Raw genomic sequence first — 18,088 nt, 5'->3', positions numbered from 1 at the left:
ATGTCGCTCCCGCTTGGAATTTTCTTACAAGGTTGGTGTCAAAAAGCAAATGGCGGGTATTGGCGGGATAACCTTACATTTGACCTCTAGATTTTTGTGGACGAGAGTACCCATAACGTTTGAACAAGTTTTTTGAAAATTGTAATCTCAAATTGAAATCTGTAATTGTTAGTTATCATACAGTAAACTCTCTCTCAATCGGGAATATGGGGAAAAATGTCATCCGGTTTAGCGATAGAATTGAGCTTCAAAGCCATTGTAAATTCCACAAAAAACACTCAATTATAAAGAATCACAATAAAATAGGAAGAACTACAGCGAATTTGAGCAAATTACCTTCATAATTAAACGTAAAAATTGTCAACAAAATTTGTCGCCCGATTGAGAAAGAGCCGATTGAGCGAGAGTCTGCTGTACTTATTGACCCCGAAAGGTTTTTCCTTATTCGGGTCTAGAAATATCAAAAAAGTCACAATATCTGCAAGGAAGCAGAAAATCGAAAATTCACGAATTTTGACTAAAAATATTTTAGCTCAGGAGTTAATTAGGATTCTGCAAAAAATATCCTAGATTTAGACATCCTTATAGTTTGTAATCATCCACAAGAATCGGATTTTTATCGATTCTAAATAGTCCAAAAAAAATCTTTTTTCCATGGGTACCCAGAGTCCAAAAGGAGACGAAATAGTTAACCTGTATGAAACTAATTCCAAAATATGAACAATCTATTTCAAGTATTTCTGGTAGATTGACTGAATGGGTTAAAATGAACCAACATATGGATTTAGCTAAAAATTATTGCTGAAATACAGCGAATAATTTTGAAAAATACATTTTATTTTGGGGTTCGGATACACGGGACAATCTTCCGATCCGGGGTACACTGACGATAGCTGGTACATTTCTCTTATCAGGTGGCGAAAAACTACTGATTATTGCCTGCCTTTCCCCTATTTCATCGTTACAATTTCAAAATTTCGAATTGTACCATTCGCCACGATTTGGCTTTTAACAGGTTTCGCCGATTTTGTCAGAGTGCAATTGAAGTGTTTCATGCAGTCGTGTTTTGGTTGTGCCAGTGTCAACATGAAGATTTCTCGAGATTTACTTTTTTGATTAAATAATGGCAAAAGGAAGTAAATAGTTGCATCGAAATGTTCTCACGAGTGACCTATATTAGGTTCTTTAGCATATGTGTTATAGTTTGTTTTATCATTAGTTGTTTTATCAGTGTTATTCCCATTTCACTAGGTGAGTCTTCTGCCCTCCTTGGGGTCCCTTTTCTTCCCTGGGGCAGAATTTGATAATTTTCTGATCCTTCCAGAGTCATGCAATTGTGATAACTTTGAGGATAAGTCCAGTTTCCTGCACACTCTGGATGCAGGGTCGAGTGCAGGAGATCCGGGAGTGTCCGGAAGGAAGAGACTGGCTGTTCTGGTGCCATTTAGGGATCGTTTCGAGGAACTGCTGCAATTTGCGCCGTACATGACGGAGTTCCTGAATCGTCAGAAGATCCCTCATAGGATTTTTGTGCTCAATCAAGTGGACAGGTTCCGCTTCAATCGTGCCTCCCTCATCAATGTGGGATTCCTGTATACTAAGTCCCTCTTTGACTACATCGCCATGCACGATGTTGACTTGCTGCCCATTAACAGTAACTTGAGTTATGGTTTTCCGGAGAGAGGGCCATTCCACGTGGCCTCTCCTCAGCTCCATCCAAAGTATCACTATCCCACCTTCGTGGGAGGCATCCTGCTGCTCAGGCGGGAGCACTTCGAGGCCACCAGAGGCATGTCCAATCGCTACTGGGGCTGGGGCCTCGAGGATGATGAATTCTACACGCGCATCCTCGATGCTGGACTCAAGGTCTTCCGCCCGGAGAACATCACAACGGGCACTGAAGACACCTTCAGACACATCCACGATCGTGCCCATCGCAAGAGGGACATGGCCAAGTGCTTCAATCAGCGAGAAGTGACGAGAAAGCGTGACCGGGAGACTGGCCTGCACACGCTCAAATACGACATTTCATCCGTCAATGAGCTGCAAATTGACGGAGCGAGAGTCACGGTACTGAACATTGCTCTCCAGTGCGATCGCACCAAGACGCCCTGGTGCGACTGCGATGGAGGATCGGAGGCGTCGAAGGGCTCCAGCAGTCCCAAGAAGCACTAAAAAGGTACCTAGTTTATTTTTCACTTCATCTCAGTCTCTCATAACTCAATCAGGTTCTATCAGGAAATTATGGAAAATAGTTCAGGATCGGAATGCTTTCGGGGATTCTTTCTTTAAATGAAATACTCATATTTATGAACAAAATATGGAAAGAAAGAAAAATTTGGTGCAACGGACTTTTTTTCTATTTGTTTTGCAAAGGAAACTTACGAAATTGTTTTTTGTCATAATTTCTCATTGCTTACACTTACACATTTCCGGTGCTTGTTTATTAGTTTTTCTTTTTAATTTATTGTGCACGCAATTTACTCAATTTTTAATTAGCGGTAATTGCGTGAAATAATTAACGATCGGAAAAACAACATGAAGCATATGCATCATACATTTCAGGGCTCTTTCGGGACCGCAGCATATGCAGCAAGCCAATTTCACGATTTTTTAATCAAAAATATCTACGCTCAGGAATTAATTGAGGTGCTACCAAAAATATCTTACATTTGGACATTCTTTAAATTTTTTAGTCATCCACAGGAATAGGACTTTTATCAGTTATGAATAATTAAAAATCATACTTTTTCACAAAATATTCATATGCTGCTTTGGGTACTCAGAGTCCCAAAAGAGACGAAAGAGTTAACGATGTTTCGATCAAAAATATCTCAGCTCGGGAATTAATAGGGATTCTACAAAAAATATCCTCGATTTAGACATCCTTATGGTTTGTAATCATCCAGAAGGATCGGATTTTTGTTGATTCTAAATAGTCAAAACAAAAAATTGGTCTTCCTAGAGAGTATAGGGGAAAGCGGGCTTCCTTCGGACAAGATTTTTTTTAAATGTTCTTAATGGATTTTACCAGTAGCACTTTTCTGGAAATTTGAGACATTAGACCAGTTATTAAAATATAATATTATAATGAGACAAATTCATAAAAAAAGTCAAGTGTGATGAATTTCTCACTCCTCAAATTTGAAGGATATTTTCAAAAATGTAACGGAAATCATGTGAAATGCACCTTCCTTAAATTAAGATAATCAATTTTAGAGAATATATCAGTGCTATCAGTGTAATTTATTGTGAAATGAATGGAATTTGTTGCGGAAGTTAATATAATACGATAATATCGAGGAAAAACCAGAGAAAAATGGTTCTAATTCAGACACCACGCAAAACTTTCTTCACATAACCTCAAATTTTACATTTTGAACTCAACCGTCGTTCAAATTTGAGGAACTCGATTGTGTTCTTTTTCGGAAATTTTCTGGATGCATACAAGATTAATGTATAGACTTAAATTTGTCCATAATTTACCATAAAACCATCTTAAAGTTGAATATTGTTCATGAACAGGGTATTTTTAAAAATCAATACACTCAATCCCGGAATTATGCACATTTTTAGGATCGAAAAAAAAACGCGCGAAATGGTCGTAGAAGGAATTTCACGCGGAGTAAAAATAGACAGAGCAAAAAGATCCAACTGTTTAAAAGAAATTCATCAACAAACAGTACTTTTTGGCCAGAGTTCTTCACTAAATTATTAGAATATTAAGAAATTTTACTTTAATAAAAGAAACTAGTTTTATACTGAAAAATAAGCATGATGTCTTCAAATTTCCTGCGTCACAAAGTAGTATACATTCAGACATATTTCAAAAATTGACTCTCAAAAGGAGGCAAATTTGCATAATTATATGTGCAAATCTCGTCAGGTGCGTAATCCCGAAGTGCATAATGTCGGGACTGAATGTAATATTTTATTATTTGACCTTGAATAATTCAAGATGGCGATTTAACCGATGAAAGCTGTCGATGGACGAATGTTCAGTCGGACTTATTCAAAAATGAATGAAATCGTCAGGGCCAATTTTGAGGAAAACTAGGAAACCCCTATATTGGCGTGTTTTAGGGAGATAGCAAACAAAAGAAGGGGATGGGGATAAATAGAAAGAGATTAACTTCGAGGTTAATAGAAAAAAAAATTCTTAAAAATTTCATGGAAAAATTCGTATGAAATAATTTTTCACTTAAAAATATACTTCAGTTGAGATGTTTTTATTAGAAAAAAATCATATAGAACATCGAATACTAAAGTGAAAACAGTAATATTCAAAGCATTAGGTTAAAATTAGGTTGTTTGGAACCATTTACAATTTGGGACATTTGAGATTTTTTCACTGTAGAGATTCAAAGGAAGAAAAGCTGTTCCTTCTCTTCTTAATAGTTTTTTAGCTGAGATTCTTTACAATCTCAGCTTTTGTGGTCACAGGTGAAATGCGACCTCGTCAGATCGGGCCCAAATTTTAGATTTACGCATTTTGACACTCATAGATCACGAATATCATATGCGCCAAAAATCGATTTTCGTGGACGTCCCATCCCGTCCGTCCGTAGTACAACCACTTCTGGAGACTAGACAATGTTTTTTCTTTAAATTTTAGTATGTTGTAGCTGAGGTCGAGACCTTTTCAACGGTGGGTCGCACTCCTCCCTTGATGTTCCCTGACCCGAGCTATAACCAAAAATGTCTTGCTCGGACTGCATTTTCTGTGTTTATGAAGGGATTTCGATGAAATTTTAGCATATATTGTATCTGAGAGCAAGATCTTTCTAATAATGGGTCCCATCCGTCTCTACCCCAACCCACTGTACCCCGACCCTTACTATGTCCATATGGACTGGACTCTATCTCTTATGTTTATTAATCGATTTTAAGACCTTCCCCACTTATATTATTTTAGATAGAAAATGACTAGTGATAAGCCCAGATAAGCTTATGGTAGCTGAGATTCTTCACAGGTGACCTCGAAATGCGTGCAACTCGGGGTGCTTGCAACTCGGAATGCGTGAAAATTCGATTGTGAATTGAATTTTGGGGGTAAAGAATCGCGTCGAGCCAATTTGATCCATTTCGGTGGCCGAGAACAGTTTACTCGACGCGATTCTTTACCACCAAAATTCAATTCACGCATTCCGAGTTGCAAGCACCCCGAGTTGCACACATTTCTAGGTTACCTGTAAAGAATCTCAGCTACCATAAGCTTATCTGAGATTATCACTAGTTTTTGAGAATTTCCACAAAATCATAATTTAGAAATAGGCTCGGAAATCGTATTTCCTTTCGAGATTGAGAAAAGTGAACTTTGGAAAAGGGTAGAGAGGTAAATTTCCCATAAGAATATGTGCATTAGAAATTATTAAGATTCCCTGAAAGTTTGGGGAAAAATAAAAGATTCATTTTGACAACTTTTGCCAAAATCTCCCCTAAAGGTAAATATGGATACTCTGAAAAACATTTTTTTTTGATTATTTAAATTTCGATTAAAATCGAATGATTACCAATTATAAGGATGTCCAAAATCTACAATATTCTTCATCGACCTTGATTAATTCGTGAACAAGATATTTTTGATGCATATGCTTCATGGGGGTAATTTCGTCCACTTAAATTTTTAATGGGAATGTTTGAAATTAAATTATCACCAAAAATTTAGACCATAGAATTTACAGTTGAGTTTATTGTCTCTTGGAAGCATTTCGATCGAAGGCGTTGAAATTCTAGAACCTGTCTCAGTCATATTTTTGCCATTAGGAATTTTCAAATAAGAAATAAAACAGAGTTCTTTAACCTCTCAACCGATCTATTTCATTCAAATTTTACAATAAAACTATCTTTTCATAAATAGAGTAATGTCAATGGTTACAGTAAATCACTAAAGAGATTATTTTTTTTAGTATTTTATTTATAATATAAAGTCATACCAGGGTGATTTGATTCTAATTCTCACTTTTTCACTTTATTATTATTTTTTTTTTTTTGTAAAAAAACATAATGAATTTTGAGCAAAATCTTCTAATGCTAAAATTATTAAATAAACTACCTCGTCATTCATTGTAAAGTCATCTAAAAAAAATAGGTAATAAAAAGCAGATATAAAATGTAATATAATAATGAATTAAAGTTTTTAAGCGTGAAAGTCAATGAACATTGATAGTTGATAATTGCCTTTTATTTGTATTTAGTGAAATGATAAATGTGTAAAAATTTTCATCAATTCAGTCATTGCAGATGGAAATATTCGAGGAATTTTTCTTGTACAGTTTAAACATTGTTTAAAGGGCAGACGTACATAATTTAGATGTAGAAAAAAATTCATTTAATATCGATTGAGTAGTAAATTGAGGCAATTATCAGCAATCTACCTTGTAGGAAAAATCAATATTTTACAATTGCACGTATTGCGTGACGTGAAAGTCTTTTCAATAAATGGTTGTCTCTGTCTTTGTTCACATTTTGAAAAAAAAATCTATATCAATTCACCCAAGAGATTAAAATACTAATTGGATCTAAATCCATTTCTATTCAACTAAAATCTATTGTGAATTTTTCTTTTTAAATTGTAACAACTTGCTATAGTTACTAAAAAAAATATAAATATTTATTCCTTTTTCCTTTACTGTCAACAGTTGAAAGAAAATCAAGAAATATATGCTTAGATTTTTTTTCCTCTAAAAAATAACACAGAATAAATAAAGTTTGAGGCAATAAAATGTTGGTTTCCTCCCAGTCAAGAGAGGGGAACCCCTTAAGAAGAACATATAAGATAAAGTTTTTGCCAAAAGAGTTCTCTATTAGCTAGAATTTTATCATGAATATATTTTATACAATTTGAAACAGAAAAATAAAGTTTTCATAAAAATGGAAACACCTAAGAACAGAACCTTTGCAGTTTTTTTTTATAAACAATCACAAAAGAAAAAAAAGATAGCAGCTGGATAACATTAACACATTTTTTTTTGGTCTTCGAACATCGTCTAAAGGGGGCATGCAGTTGTCTTCAATTTCTTATTCTTTACCTGTAAAGGAAATTTTAAAATATGTCAATTATTCTTCATGCTTTTCCATCAACAAAAAATATCAATAATGCCATTTAATTTAGCAAGAAATTGAGAATAATGGTGCTATTCCAAATAAAAAATGAATAAGTTATCTTAAGTTATAAGAACTGTTCTCAAGTGCTTCTGCATTATCGACTTTTCTTTGTGTTGGTTCATGTCACGACTGTCGAAAGTCGAGACAATAATCAATACAAAGAAAAACTTGAGAACTATACTGTTCTCAAGTGCTTCTGCATTATCGACGTTTCTTTGTATTGATTCTTCTCTCGACTGCCGACAGTCGAGACAAGAACCAACACAAAGAAATGTCGATAATGCAGAAGCACTTGAGAACAGTTAAAGTTCTAAACAAAACATGTTCATTTTTCACTGGAATAACACCATAAAACAATTTTGTTATGGGAAGTATATTTAATTTCCAATCACTTCAAATAGAAATTCATCAAAAAGCCATAAAGAACTTAGAAAAGAAAATAAAAATAAAAAGAATAAAACCCCTACAAAAACTCCTTTAAGGCAAGCCATCAGGTACAATTATAAAAGAATTTAAAGCTATTGCAAAGTACCATTAGCAATAAATAGAAGTATACATTTTTTCATGAAAGCAGCAGAAGGAGAATGACCTGAAAAGTGAAATTTATTACCATGCTCACGTGAGTATTTTGTAAAATAAGATGCAAATTCTTGCAATCAAGCTTGAAAACTAGCAAGAATTTGAAGTGAAAAAAAAAACAAAAACAAGAAAAAAAGTAATTATATGGTTTATAAAAAGTGTCACGACATCGAGATTGAAAACAAAACACCCAAAGGCTTATTTTTAGCACTTCAGGAAACAAAAAAAAGATGTTTCTTTCCTTACCACAGTGACAATACTTTGAAGGAACAAAAATATTTATTGACCTAGAATATTGGAAGAGATTTTTCAATGATTTCTATTTTACAAGTTAATGAGATGGTAAGGATTCTGGGAATTTGAAAAATCGCATATTTGTTGCATTATATCAAAGCTACTTAGGAATTTCAGTTAAACAAATTAACCAATGAGATCAAATTTTTGAACGTAACCGAGTAAAATTATCTGGTTATAGCTAGAAAGTTATCAATGACCAACACCTCTTATCTCATACAATACACCATTTCCTCTTTATCCGAGACACTTTTCTTCGTAATACAAAAAGGGCAATTTGCGAAAATTAGCCCAAATAGACACGTCCTCGAAAATATTTAGCAATAAATGATTGGGTAAAGGAAATTTTGGCAAATGAGTTCTAATCGATTATCCTCAGGATATGACAGTTTGGGATAAATATTTACTGCCAAATTTTACAGGCTAAATATTTTCGAGGATCAGTCTAAGCCTATTTGGGTACTGACACTTGTTAATTTGCCGTTTTTTGATTGATCGTAGTCAGTTTCCCCAAGAGAAAGAATCTTCAAAGATCGGTTTCTAAAACCAAAGTTATTTTTACTTCTCGTTTCGTCCACATGGTGGCCGAAACCTGTTCGACTTGCTCGAATTTCGAATTGCTTTTTTTGTGGCAAAAATCCAAACAACAAAGTTTACTTCTTTGTTATTCCCTTCATAAATTACTGAGTTATACTTTTAACAGGTTTTTAGTATAATATTCCATAAATTTCCCCACCATTTGCACAAATTTAACTCTTGAATCTCTGCAAAATATTTGTAAAAGTTAGGAAAAATAAGCCAAAAAACACTAATTTTCAACACTTGAAGTTTTCTGGAATTCGAAACAGTGTGAATTCTTCGAAAATCAACGACTTTTTATGCAAATAAAGTTCCATTTATCTTTTATCCAAGACACTATTGGAGAATGAAACTCCAGTTGTGAATGGGAAGTTTAATTCTCGTTTCAGCCGAGTGGTGGCTAAAATATTCCTTATTGTTCGAATTTCGAAATATTTGAAAGTCTTCACTTTTTTTGGTGAGAAAAAGCAACAAATGGTTCATTATATTCCTGTTCTATCATAAGATCACTTATATAAAATAAAATCGCTGTAAATAACTCATTTTAGTTCAGTAATAAACTTCCCGATTTGAGAGCCCTTTCCGGTTGAAGTTTTTCCTTTACCGATTCGAAGGTATATCAGAGAGACCTAAAAACCCGTTGGAAGTTCGAACATTTAAACCGACTAGTTGCACAAAAGTAAATAAGTTCATCAGAAGGACATTCAATTTTAATGAAATTGGAATTCAAACATTCTGCCTTCTTGAAATCCTACAAAATTACACAACGAAATGCTTTTTGCAGCCAATCGTTTACTTTACACACTGTTGTTGACATTGTTGACGATTGATGTGTCAAGAATACTGGAAATTCGAAATGGCAGAACAATCAGCGCTAAAGCGGCGATTTTAGGCTTGAGGTAGATTTTCGAATAGGTTTGAATTCGCTTTGGAGTGTCTTTGTTTCTTCGAAAGATTATTACTGAACGAAGCCAATGGTTCTTTGGCTTCCGAAACTGATCTTCGATTTTCTTAAACTCCAGCTGCGAATGAAGTAATTCAGTGTACTTACAGTCGGAGTTTGATCCTCTAAAACCGTCTTGGCTAAAAGGTACATAAGCTTTCTCCTTGGGATAAAACGGATAAAATGTCACTCATGCTCGAAAAATTTAAATAGAATTACTAATTTTCATACTAAAATTTTCGCGCAAGATTATAAAAATTCACGGAATACTACAATAAATCTGTCAAGAGAGTTACTCTGTGAATACGAAGAAATTTCAGTTGTACAACAAAGTAACTTCAATGACAGATCCTAACTGTAGTAATTCGTAAATTTTTAAAACCTTGAGTGAAATTTGAATATGAAAACTCAAAATTCTATTTGAACTTTTCGAACATCAGCGATATTTTATCACAATAGAAAACATTTTTGTTTTTTAGCCAAGACACTTTTGGAGGATCAAACTCCAGCTGTAAGCACAACTAATTGCTTCTGTCACACATGGGGTTAAAAAAAATTCGAAGATCGGTTTCTAAAGCCAATTTTGACAGACACTTTTACTTCTCGCTTCGTCCACGTGGTATCCGAAATAGTCCATGTTCAAATTTCAAAGTCTTGAGTGTCAAAATGAATTAAAATCGAATTTGAATATCGATTGGAAAATTCAATAATTTTAAATTTTTTTTTCCATTCAGAGAAATATACTTTTAAGCGTTTTGAGTAACTTCAAGCCTCACGCTATTTGCCCATCTGTCGGTCTGTCCGTCCGGCTGTATCACTCCTAGAACTTAAACGGTTAGAGATAGTGATTTGAGACTTTCGAAGGACTCCCCTTCCTAAGTCGATCTGAGACGATTAAAATGCCTCTCATTTTTTATTTCGTCCTTGTACGAAAATACCGTTAAATCATCTTTAATAACGTTTTTTCAAGGTCAAAGCTCAAAAAGGCTCTAGATAGCGTATTTCTCGACCGAATAGGTCATACTTGAGCTCTTTGGAGAGGTATTGGAATTTCCGATAAAACTGAATCGGTTCCAATTGGTCCTGAATCGGTAATGAAGCGGTTCATAACCTATTTGACGTCCGGTCCCTACAAAAACTTTAAAGAAGAGAAGAAGAAGAAGAATTTTCATTCAAAATTCAATTAAATTACTCATGAGGTATATTTTAAGCCACGATGTGCATTTTAAGCCTTTGACCATGTGCGAAAATACCGTTGAATAATTTCTAATAACGGTTTTTCAAGGTCAAAGGTTAAAAGGACACTAGAGAGCGCATTTATCAAGCGAATTGGGTCATGTTTGGGGTCGTTGGAAAGGTCTTGGAATTTCCGACAAAAATAAACCGGTTCCAATCGGTTTCGAATCGGCAATGAACTGGTTCATAACCGATAAACAATTTTTATCTGAATAGTGAATATCAATCCTATTATTTTTAAAACTATTTTGGGGAATTTTTTTTATTAATTTATGAATCGGTTCAAATCGGTTGAGAACCGATAAACGGTAAATGATGCGAAAGTACTTTTGACAATACACAAGTTCGAGTACTTCGCAAAGCCTGTGACGCTTTGCCACCTTATTTTCTATCTCTTTTATATATGGCATTTGGATCATTTCTTGTTGATTCATAACATGAGTAATCCTAAACATCCTAAATAACTTAGTAATGTCTTAAGATTCTCTTCTAGAGAAATATGCATCAGAACTGTGTAATGATTTTTCAAAGAAATCCATCTGATAAATTGTAAGCAAATAAGGTAAGTTTCATGGTTTAATCTCTGTACATAATTTACATTATGCGATTTTTCAAAATCCCACAATACCTTTTGATTAATGGACTGTGATAAAAAAGTGAATTTGAGAATGACGGAAGGAATGACATCACTTTGAGAAGAAAAAAGACGAAGGAGATTTGTTATTTACACGCACACCACAAAAACGGTATTTTCATGCAAATCCACATGCAATTCGCATCTACAAAAATTGTTTTGTTATATCACTTCTATAAATACTGAAAAAGATGTTATTTTAGGAGGAACAGTAAAATTGTTTCAAGAGTGTTTTATCATCTCTTTAAAAAAAGTCACTCATGCATGGAAGTCTCTACGTGGAAGATGGTTAATTGAATGTTTCTCTCTCTCCCTACAAAAAAATCATTTGCTCTGTCTTTTTTCTAAACAACATATTCCTTGTCACTAATGACTCTGATTCCATGCTCTGTGAAGACAAATTTAATCATATCGGTGTAACTCCTGGAGGAGAGAGTTTCGACATCATCGCTGGATGTTTGGGAAGCACCATCGGACCGATCAACGCCCGTTGGGAGTGCAGTTAATGTGCATGTGCTATCATCATCATCATCATCTTCACCCACCTCATCAGTATCAAAAGTACTATGACTCCCAGATGCATCTGTGCGTATCTGCACTGCCTGACCAGGTCTATTGCGCAATGTCTTCATGTTGAGCGAATCACCGCAACAGAACATCTTCGGTCTCACAAGTTCCACACTTCCACTGCCATTTGTGGAGGATTCTGGACTTTTCTGGGACAAATAGTCCGTCTCGTCCATATCCTCAAATTGCCTCTGATGCCCACTATTGTCTACTTTATGCAGATTCAGCACAATCCCATCTCCCGGCGATGGGGTTTGCAAGAATGCCATTTCATTGTGATTTGGCGTCAAAATGTACTTACTAGAGAGTGATTCCCAGACAAAAATGGTTTTGCACGCACAGAAAACACAAAAATGTTATCAGTTTAGAGGACTTCATCACAAAACAAAAAAAACCACAAAAATCCCAACACTCCGAATTATAATCCCCAAAAACGATTAAAAAAAGAAAGAAATCTAGATAAAAATGGTACTCACTGACTATTTGCCCCAAAGAGTGAATTCTTCATGATGTACTCAATCACAGAGTCATCCAGGAGATACTTCACTGACTGCCCTCGACTCACGAGGCGTCGTATCATCGAGGAACTCACTTCATTTGGCACCCAATTCGTTACAATTTCTATATTTCGACGGTATTTGCTGAGGAGATCTGAATTGAAGATGAATTGCTCGGGATTTGAGCCACTTCTTGAGATCACAACAATTCCATGGTGACCCAGAATTGCTTCAATCTGCCAAATACACAACGCAAAAGGAGAAGTGTATAGCAGAAACTATTCACAGTTTAGGACAGATTATTATAGAAGTCAGTTCTTCTATAAAGTTGTAGGATAGGTGCACCAAATTTCGGCATAATTGCATGCAAACACAAAAGTCCCAAGTTTGAAATGTAATATTTTTAATATAAATTGATTTTTTTATTCCTTCTTCTTAAGGAGTATTGTTGCTTTACTCTAAAATCATTCTAAATACATTTTAAAATGAATAAAAATGTAGATATAGCTTTGGTAGCCTATTTCGGCCATCTAGATTTCATTAGTTCCTTGACCTTCTGGAATTCTTCCAATGTCTTTTTCACATCATTTCGTTCATCGAAATTTTATTTTTTGTTATGTTTTTCTATTGTATAATTTCTATAGTATGCAAAAACTAAAAATTCATGGAAATTTGAGGAACAAAAAAAGTGGACGGAATTGCAAGCTGGCCGAAATTTGATAGGGGAAACTGGGGTACCACCAAACACTTTTGAAAGATGCGATTTTGACTGAATTTTTAAAGAGTGAAAGATTTTTATTTCTAAACTACTTGAACTATGTGGATCATTCTTTCTCTGGACAAGCATCCCTATAGTATCTATGATTTCATGTAAGTCTCATTCTCTGAAATCTTATACTTATTTAAAAAATCGCAGTGTTTGGTGGTACCCCTGTTTGGTGGTGCCCCAGTTTCCCCTACACTTACCCTAACTGTGTTATAACACTTGCACATTAAAATTTTAATATGATTCACATTAATTGTCGCTGGTGAGAGTCCAAATGTGTAATTTGTGTGTTTGAATCATTTTATATTCAAAATTTGATCTATTTGTTGATAAAAACTCTGGAGGTTGGTTATCAACGCTAAGACGGCGGTGGCCGCATAAACGCAAAGCATATAATTACTTGAAAAGGACTCGAGTGTAAGCACAATAAAAAAAAAATAAAAAAAAAAAGGTAGACTTGGCCCGCAAAATTTGATATAAATTGATTTATAGCATTAATGCGAAAAATTAATGTGATTTTCTCTTTAATTTTTTAATGTGAAAAATATTTATGCTTTAGGTAAATTTAAACTTACTTTTGCAGGCCAAGTCCACTTCTTTATCAGTAAATAGAAAAACCCCAAATAATGAGTGACTCAAAGACACAAATAACATATTTGGACGCTCACAAGCGACAATTAATGTGAATCACATTAAAATTTTAATGTGCAAGTGTTATAACGCCGTAACGGTCACAATTTTGTAAAATTGACGAGTTCATTCCTCTCAATAGAAGAGAATCGAGAGGAAAGCATTCGTACGAGGGTGAGCATTAGGGCCCAAATGGACTCAGGCTAATCCTCGAGAATATTTAGCCTGTAAAATGTAACAAAAAACCTTTATCCCAAACTATCATACACTAAGGGGCCAGGATAATCGATAAAACAATCTTTACATAAATTTCCTTAACATAATCTTTTATAGTTAAATTTTACAGGCTAAATATTCTGGAGGATCAGTCTGGGTCTATTTGTGCCTTTAGGCTCCCAGTTATAGGCCTCAGGAAGTGGATTTGATTGTCTCAGGGCCTGGGACAACATGATAACAAAAGCGCTAAAATGGTAATTTTTTTGACCTTCTTGAACTTAGGACGAAAAGAAACATCGAGAGAACAGAGAGAGATAATCGTAGTAATTTTCCACTGTAATACAAATTACTACGATTATCCATAGTATGTAATGGGAGTAACATGGATATAGTAGTATTTATTTTTAACGATTATTGCAGCCGAATGCTCATTTTTCAATTTTACAACGATTATCATTTTGAATTTTAACAATTTGGGTAAATTTTACAAAGATGATAATTTTGTTTTTTTTTAAATTAAAAGAGTATGTTCAAGTGGTGTTTACGTAGACAACTAACAATATCGCTGTAAATTTCAATTTTTGATTAAAAAGTAGTCTTTTTGATAATGATTGGGAAAATTATTACGATAATCGTGTTATAATCATATTAATATTTTTTTACTACGTATAGATACATCATAGTAAAAGGAGTTAAAATTCCCTTATTTGCATCCCTACAAATAAAACACTAATCTTAATTTTCACGCTAAAAAAATACTACGATTATCGCGTGGAATGGTAGTAGCACGATTATCGTAGTAATATTTACAAAAGTTTCAATTTTACAATGATGATTTTCTTGATGATTTTTTTAATTATATATTTAATTATAAAATATTATTTAATATATATATTTTTAATATATGTTTAATCGTTTGATGATAATGATGATTTTCTTTTTTTTATTAAAAAAAATTGTATTTATAACTGGTCTTCACTAAGTTAGTCAACTTTCGAATAAAAAATGAATTCTTTTTTACAAAATTGAGTGAAAAAATTACTACGATAATCTTGTTACTCCCATATCTATTTTTTTAATGTACAAAAAGAAATTTTCTTAGTTTCAGCCCTAAAAATAAATTGATAATCGTAATTTTCACTCTAAATTACTACGATTATCACCGTGCAGCGACAGTAGCACAACTATCGTAGCAATATTTGCAATGATAATCATGACAAAATATATATTATTTTTATCAAAAAGTTCAATTTTACAACGATTATCATTTGAAATTTAAGCTTTTAAATATTACAACGCCAAACATTTAGTTTTTTTTTGTTAAATTAAAATGAGTATTTTTAAAGTCATTTTTACTTAGATAATTTATTTCAAACAATAGCGTTGTAAATTCTAACTGTCGCGTCGGTTGAAACGTGAACTCTTTCATGTGATAATGATTGGAAAAATTATTACGATAATCGTGTTACTATTATATTTTTTACTATGAAGACATTACAACGAAAAAAAAATTAAAAATTCCTTATTTGCATTCGTAAAAATAAAGCACTAATCGTGATTTTCCAATTCCAAAAATTACTACGATTATCTTAGTGAATTTTAAAACGATTATCGTTGCAAATGCAATTATTTTAGCTGCCTCACTCTCTCCTATAGGTATTTTTCACTAACGGAATTTTCATGATTATTGAAATATCGTTCAAATGGAATGCAAAAGCGAGGGAATCCAATATTCATTAACTTTCCAGATCAAAAGAACTTCATCGAGAAACCGTTGATGGCGTTAAAATCACTTTAAAATTAATAGAATTACATGCAGCTTATGCTTCATGCGGGAGAAATTTATGCTAAAATTGCAATAAATTTAGAAATTAATGTAAAAAGTATAAATTCTTAATTTCAAAAGATTTAAAAAATATTGATCAAAGGATTGCATCACGAGCTGAATCCAATCTTTAAATAGAAGAGAATTGAGATGATTCAAATTGATTTCCAGTGAAATAGCTTAAGATTATTTCCAGGGCTTTTGGTACAATTTCAAGAACCTTTTACGATTCACATTTTCAGTAACATATCAAATTCATTTTGCAATTTTTTGCAAGCTCCTTGAAGTCTTGCAGAGGGACTTGAAAATTCGAGAGTGAATGAGGAATTGCGCATTTACTTCGCCAGAGATAATTGTATCACTTCTGAGAAATAACAATGAAAGACAAAGCTAAGAAGATTTATGAGGACTTACATCATCATTCTCCCACAGTCCAGGCACGTTCCAAGATTCAAGTAAGTCAGCACCACAGAGAAGCTTCACTTGAACCGTCCCGGTCATCTGTTTGAGATTTCCCGGCAGCCACGAAGGCACAGTGTCCCTGTTGCTGTCGTCACTCAGCAGGGAATTTATGTAGTTCTGATGGTACTGCAGGGTGATCCTTGTTCTGGTCCACCCATCCTGCTGTGTCTCCCAATCGGACATCCTGATCCACTCTGACGACTTCAGGGCTAACTTTAGCATAGCAATCCTGTGCTTAGCCACCACAAGCCCCTTCTTGCCGTACGAATCGTGGACAGGGGAAACGATGCCTCCCACAACTTCATGAGTGCCCATCTGCTGGAAGTAATCCCTGGCAATCTCTGCAGACGGAAAAGTTTGATCGATAACAGGGTTAAGCATACAGCGAAGAAGAAAATTCACTGGAAAACTCACCAAACATGCGGAAATGCATCGGTGTGGGTGGACTAAAAGATCCACAAGCAATTAATATCACTTTAGGAAGCATCTTTAATTGCTGCACTTGTGCTTTTCACAGAGAAAATTACATTTTTCCACGGAGGAAAATCACGCAGCAACTTCTTTGCCAAAACACGATTTGTCACTGGAAAACATCGCAAGAAAATTGATAGAATGCAAGAACGCATGCGTCTTGGATAACATTAGGGTTCTTGCAATTTTCAAAATTTCATCATATGATATGAAAAGTAAAATTTGTTAAATTCACAAAAGATGTGATACACTTTATAATTAACCCATTTCTTATCATGGTATTATACATCATACGCAAATTGAGTGATTTTAGCTAAAGTATAAAAACCTGAAAATTTCAAATTGTATTACCAATCTAAGTTTAAAATGGAAATAATTTAATTGTTTTTTTTTATAATTTTACATACTCTTCGATACCAGCTCTTGTGGTGGTCCGTATTTTATATTAACGGGAGACAATTTTTAACAGGTAAAATTGAATTCACATTGATATTTGATATTTATTGGATTGAAGCAGTTAAATTCAAAAATCTCAAGAATTAAATTTACTAAACTTACAACAATTAAATAGTACAAAGTAATTTTATGTGGAAAATGTCGTAAGATTAAAAAATTGTCAAAACTTTACCTATTATTACAAATTTAGATAATTTTTTGTTATATATTTTTACCAAGATGACATTTTGTTGAATAAAGAACTTTCATCAAGTAATTTATGAAAATTCCAAATAATATTTGCAATTTAAAACGATATTTGTGAGTGTTCATGAACTTTTCTCCTTAAAATAATCCATATTAGGCAGTCTTTGAATATCATGATAATACAACCAAATATACTATTTTTTTTATATAAGTTTTAAAAACAAATGCTCTCTACTAAGGAGTAACTCTAAGAAACCTTTATCAATTGTCCGAGAAACGCTTCACGAAATCAGAAAAAAAATACAGTTTCTATATCGAGAAATCCGAAAAACTCAAAAATGTCATGGCCAATCCCGAGTAATTCAAAAACTGTATCGCAGAACTTAAGAAATCAAAAACCCTTAATCAGTAAAAATGGAAATCAGATATCCCTTGCTCTCTACGCTCTGTGTTTCTGATAATCTTAAGAAACAGGGAATTGACGAATAGACAATTGGATTTTCATTCAATTCACTTATTATATTTCACAAAATAAGCAAATGTGATTCAAAAGTGCAAAGGAGAATGCATTTCACAAATTCAATTTTTCTAGTTCACTCACTAATTAATTTCATTTTCTGAAAAAGTACATTTTGTTAAC

The 18,088-nt window shown here is 33.7% G+C and overlaps 2 protein-coding genes across 6 annotated transcripts; one reads left to right on the top strand and one right to left on the bottom strand.

Annotated features, from left to right (window-relative positions):
* The first annotated feature begins 1,057 nt into the window (after nt 1-1,057).
* LOC129797985 (beta-1,4-galactosyltransferase 7) lies at nt 1,058-4,156 on the top strand. 3 transcript variants are annotated; one of them, XR_008751377.1, is made up of 3 exons: nt 1,058-1,251; nt 1,325-2,649; nt 2,854-2,991. XR_008751377.1 is itself a non-coding variant. In XM_055840905.1 (3 exons), the coding sequence occupies exons 1-3, from the start codon at nt 1,155-1,157 to the stop codon at nt 2,173-2,175; spliced, it is 897 nt and encodes a 298-aa protein (XP_055696880.1). In that variant the 5' UTR covers nt 1,075-1,154; the 3' UTR covers nt 2,176-2,233. The 3 variants fall into 3 exon arrangements, 2 of the variants coding, with proteins under 2 accessions (XP_055696879.1, XP_055696880.1); XM_055840905.1 differs by lacking the exon at nt 2,854-2,991 and having other exon boundaries at nt 1,075-1,180; nt 1,232-1,251; nt 1,325-2,233; XM_055840904.1 differs by having other exon boundaries at nt 1,325-4,156.
* A 1,641-nt stretch (nt 4,157-5,797) lies between these two features.
* LOC129797983 (nicotinamide/nicotinic acid mononucleotide adenylyltransferase 3) lies at nt 5,798-16,932 on the bottom strand. 3 transcript variants are annotated; one of them, XM_055840902.1, is made up of 5 exons: nt 16,750-16,932; nt 16,288-16,676; nt 12,416-12,672; nt 11,918-12,239; nt 5,798-7,031 (listed from the first exon to the last, which is right to left on the bottom strand). In XM_055840902.1, exons 1-5 carry the CDS (start codon nt 16,820-16,822, stop codon nt 6,990-6,992), a joined length of 1,083 nt encoding a protein of 360 aa, XP_055696877.1. In that variant the 5' UTR covers nt 16,823-16,932; the 3' UTR covers nt 5,798-6,989. The 3 variants fall into 3 exon arrangements, with proteins under 3 accessions (XP_055696877.1, XP_055696876.1, XP_055696875.1); XM_055840901.1 differs by lacking the exon at nt 5,798-7,031 and adding an exon at nt 7,434-7,973 and having other exon boundaries at nt 16,750-16,920; XM_055840900.1 differs by lacking the exon at nt 5,798-7,031 and having other exon boundaries at nt 10,443-12,239; nt 16,750-16,920.
* Nucleotides 16,933-18,088: the final 1,156 nt, after the last annotated feature.

This window comes from Phlebotomus papatasi, chromosome 1 (assembly GCF_024763615.1).
Source record: "Phlebotomus papatasi isolate M1 chromosome 1, Ppap_2.1, whole genome shotgun sequence".
NCBI classification, from domain to species: Eukaryota; Metazoa; Arthropoda; class Insecta; order Diptera; family Psychodidae; genus Phlebotomus; species Phlebotomus papatasi.
The sequence above is the reverse complement of the archived record's forward strand: the minus strand, read 5'-3'. Positions and strand labels throughout refer to the sequence as shown.

What these genes read in the sequence shown, in the direction of transcription:
- LOC129797985 (XM_055840904.1), top strand. Translation starts at nt 1,155, where the DNA reads ATGTTCTCACGAGTGACCTATATTAGGTTCTTTAGCATATGTGTTATA. An exon ending in TGTTATTCCCATTTCACTAG is followed by an intron (nt 1,252 to 1,324) that starts GTGAGTCTTCTG and finishes TGATCCTTCCAG; the next exon opens with AGTCATGCAATTGTGATAAC.
- LOC129797983 (XM_055840900.1), bottom strand. Translation starts at nt 16,822, where the DNA reads ATGCTTCCTAAAGTGATATTAATTGCTTGTGGATCTTTTAGTCCACCC. An exon ending in GACTGTGGGAGAATGATGAT is followed by an intron (nt 12,673 to 16,287) that starts GTAAGTCCTCAT and finishes TGTATTTGGCAG; the next exon opens with ATTGAAGCAATTCTGGGTCA. An exon ending in CTCTTTGGGGCAAATAGTCA is followed by an intron (nt 12,240 to 12,415) that starts GTGAGTACCATT and finishes ATCACTCTCTAG; the next exon opens with TAAGTACATTTTGACGCCAA.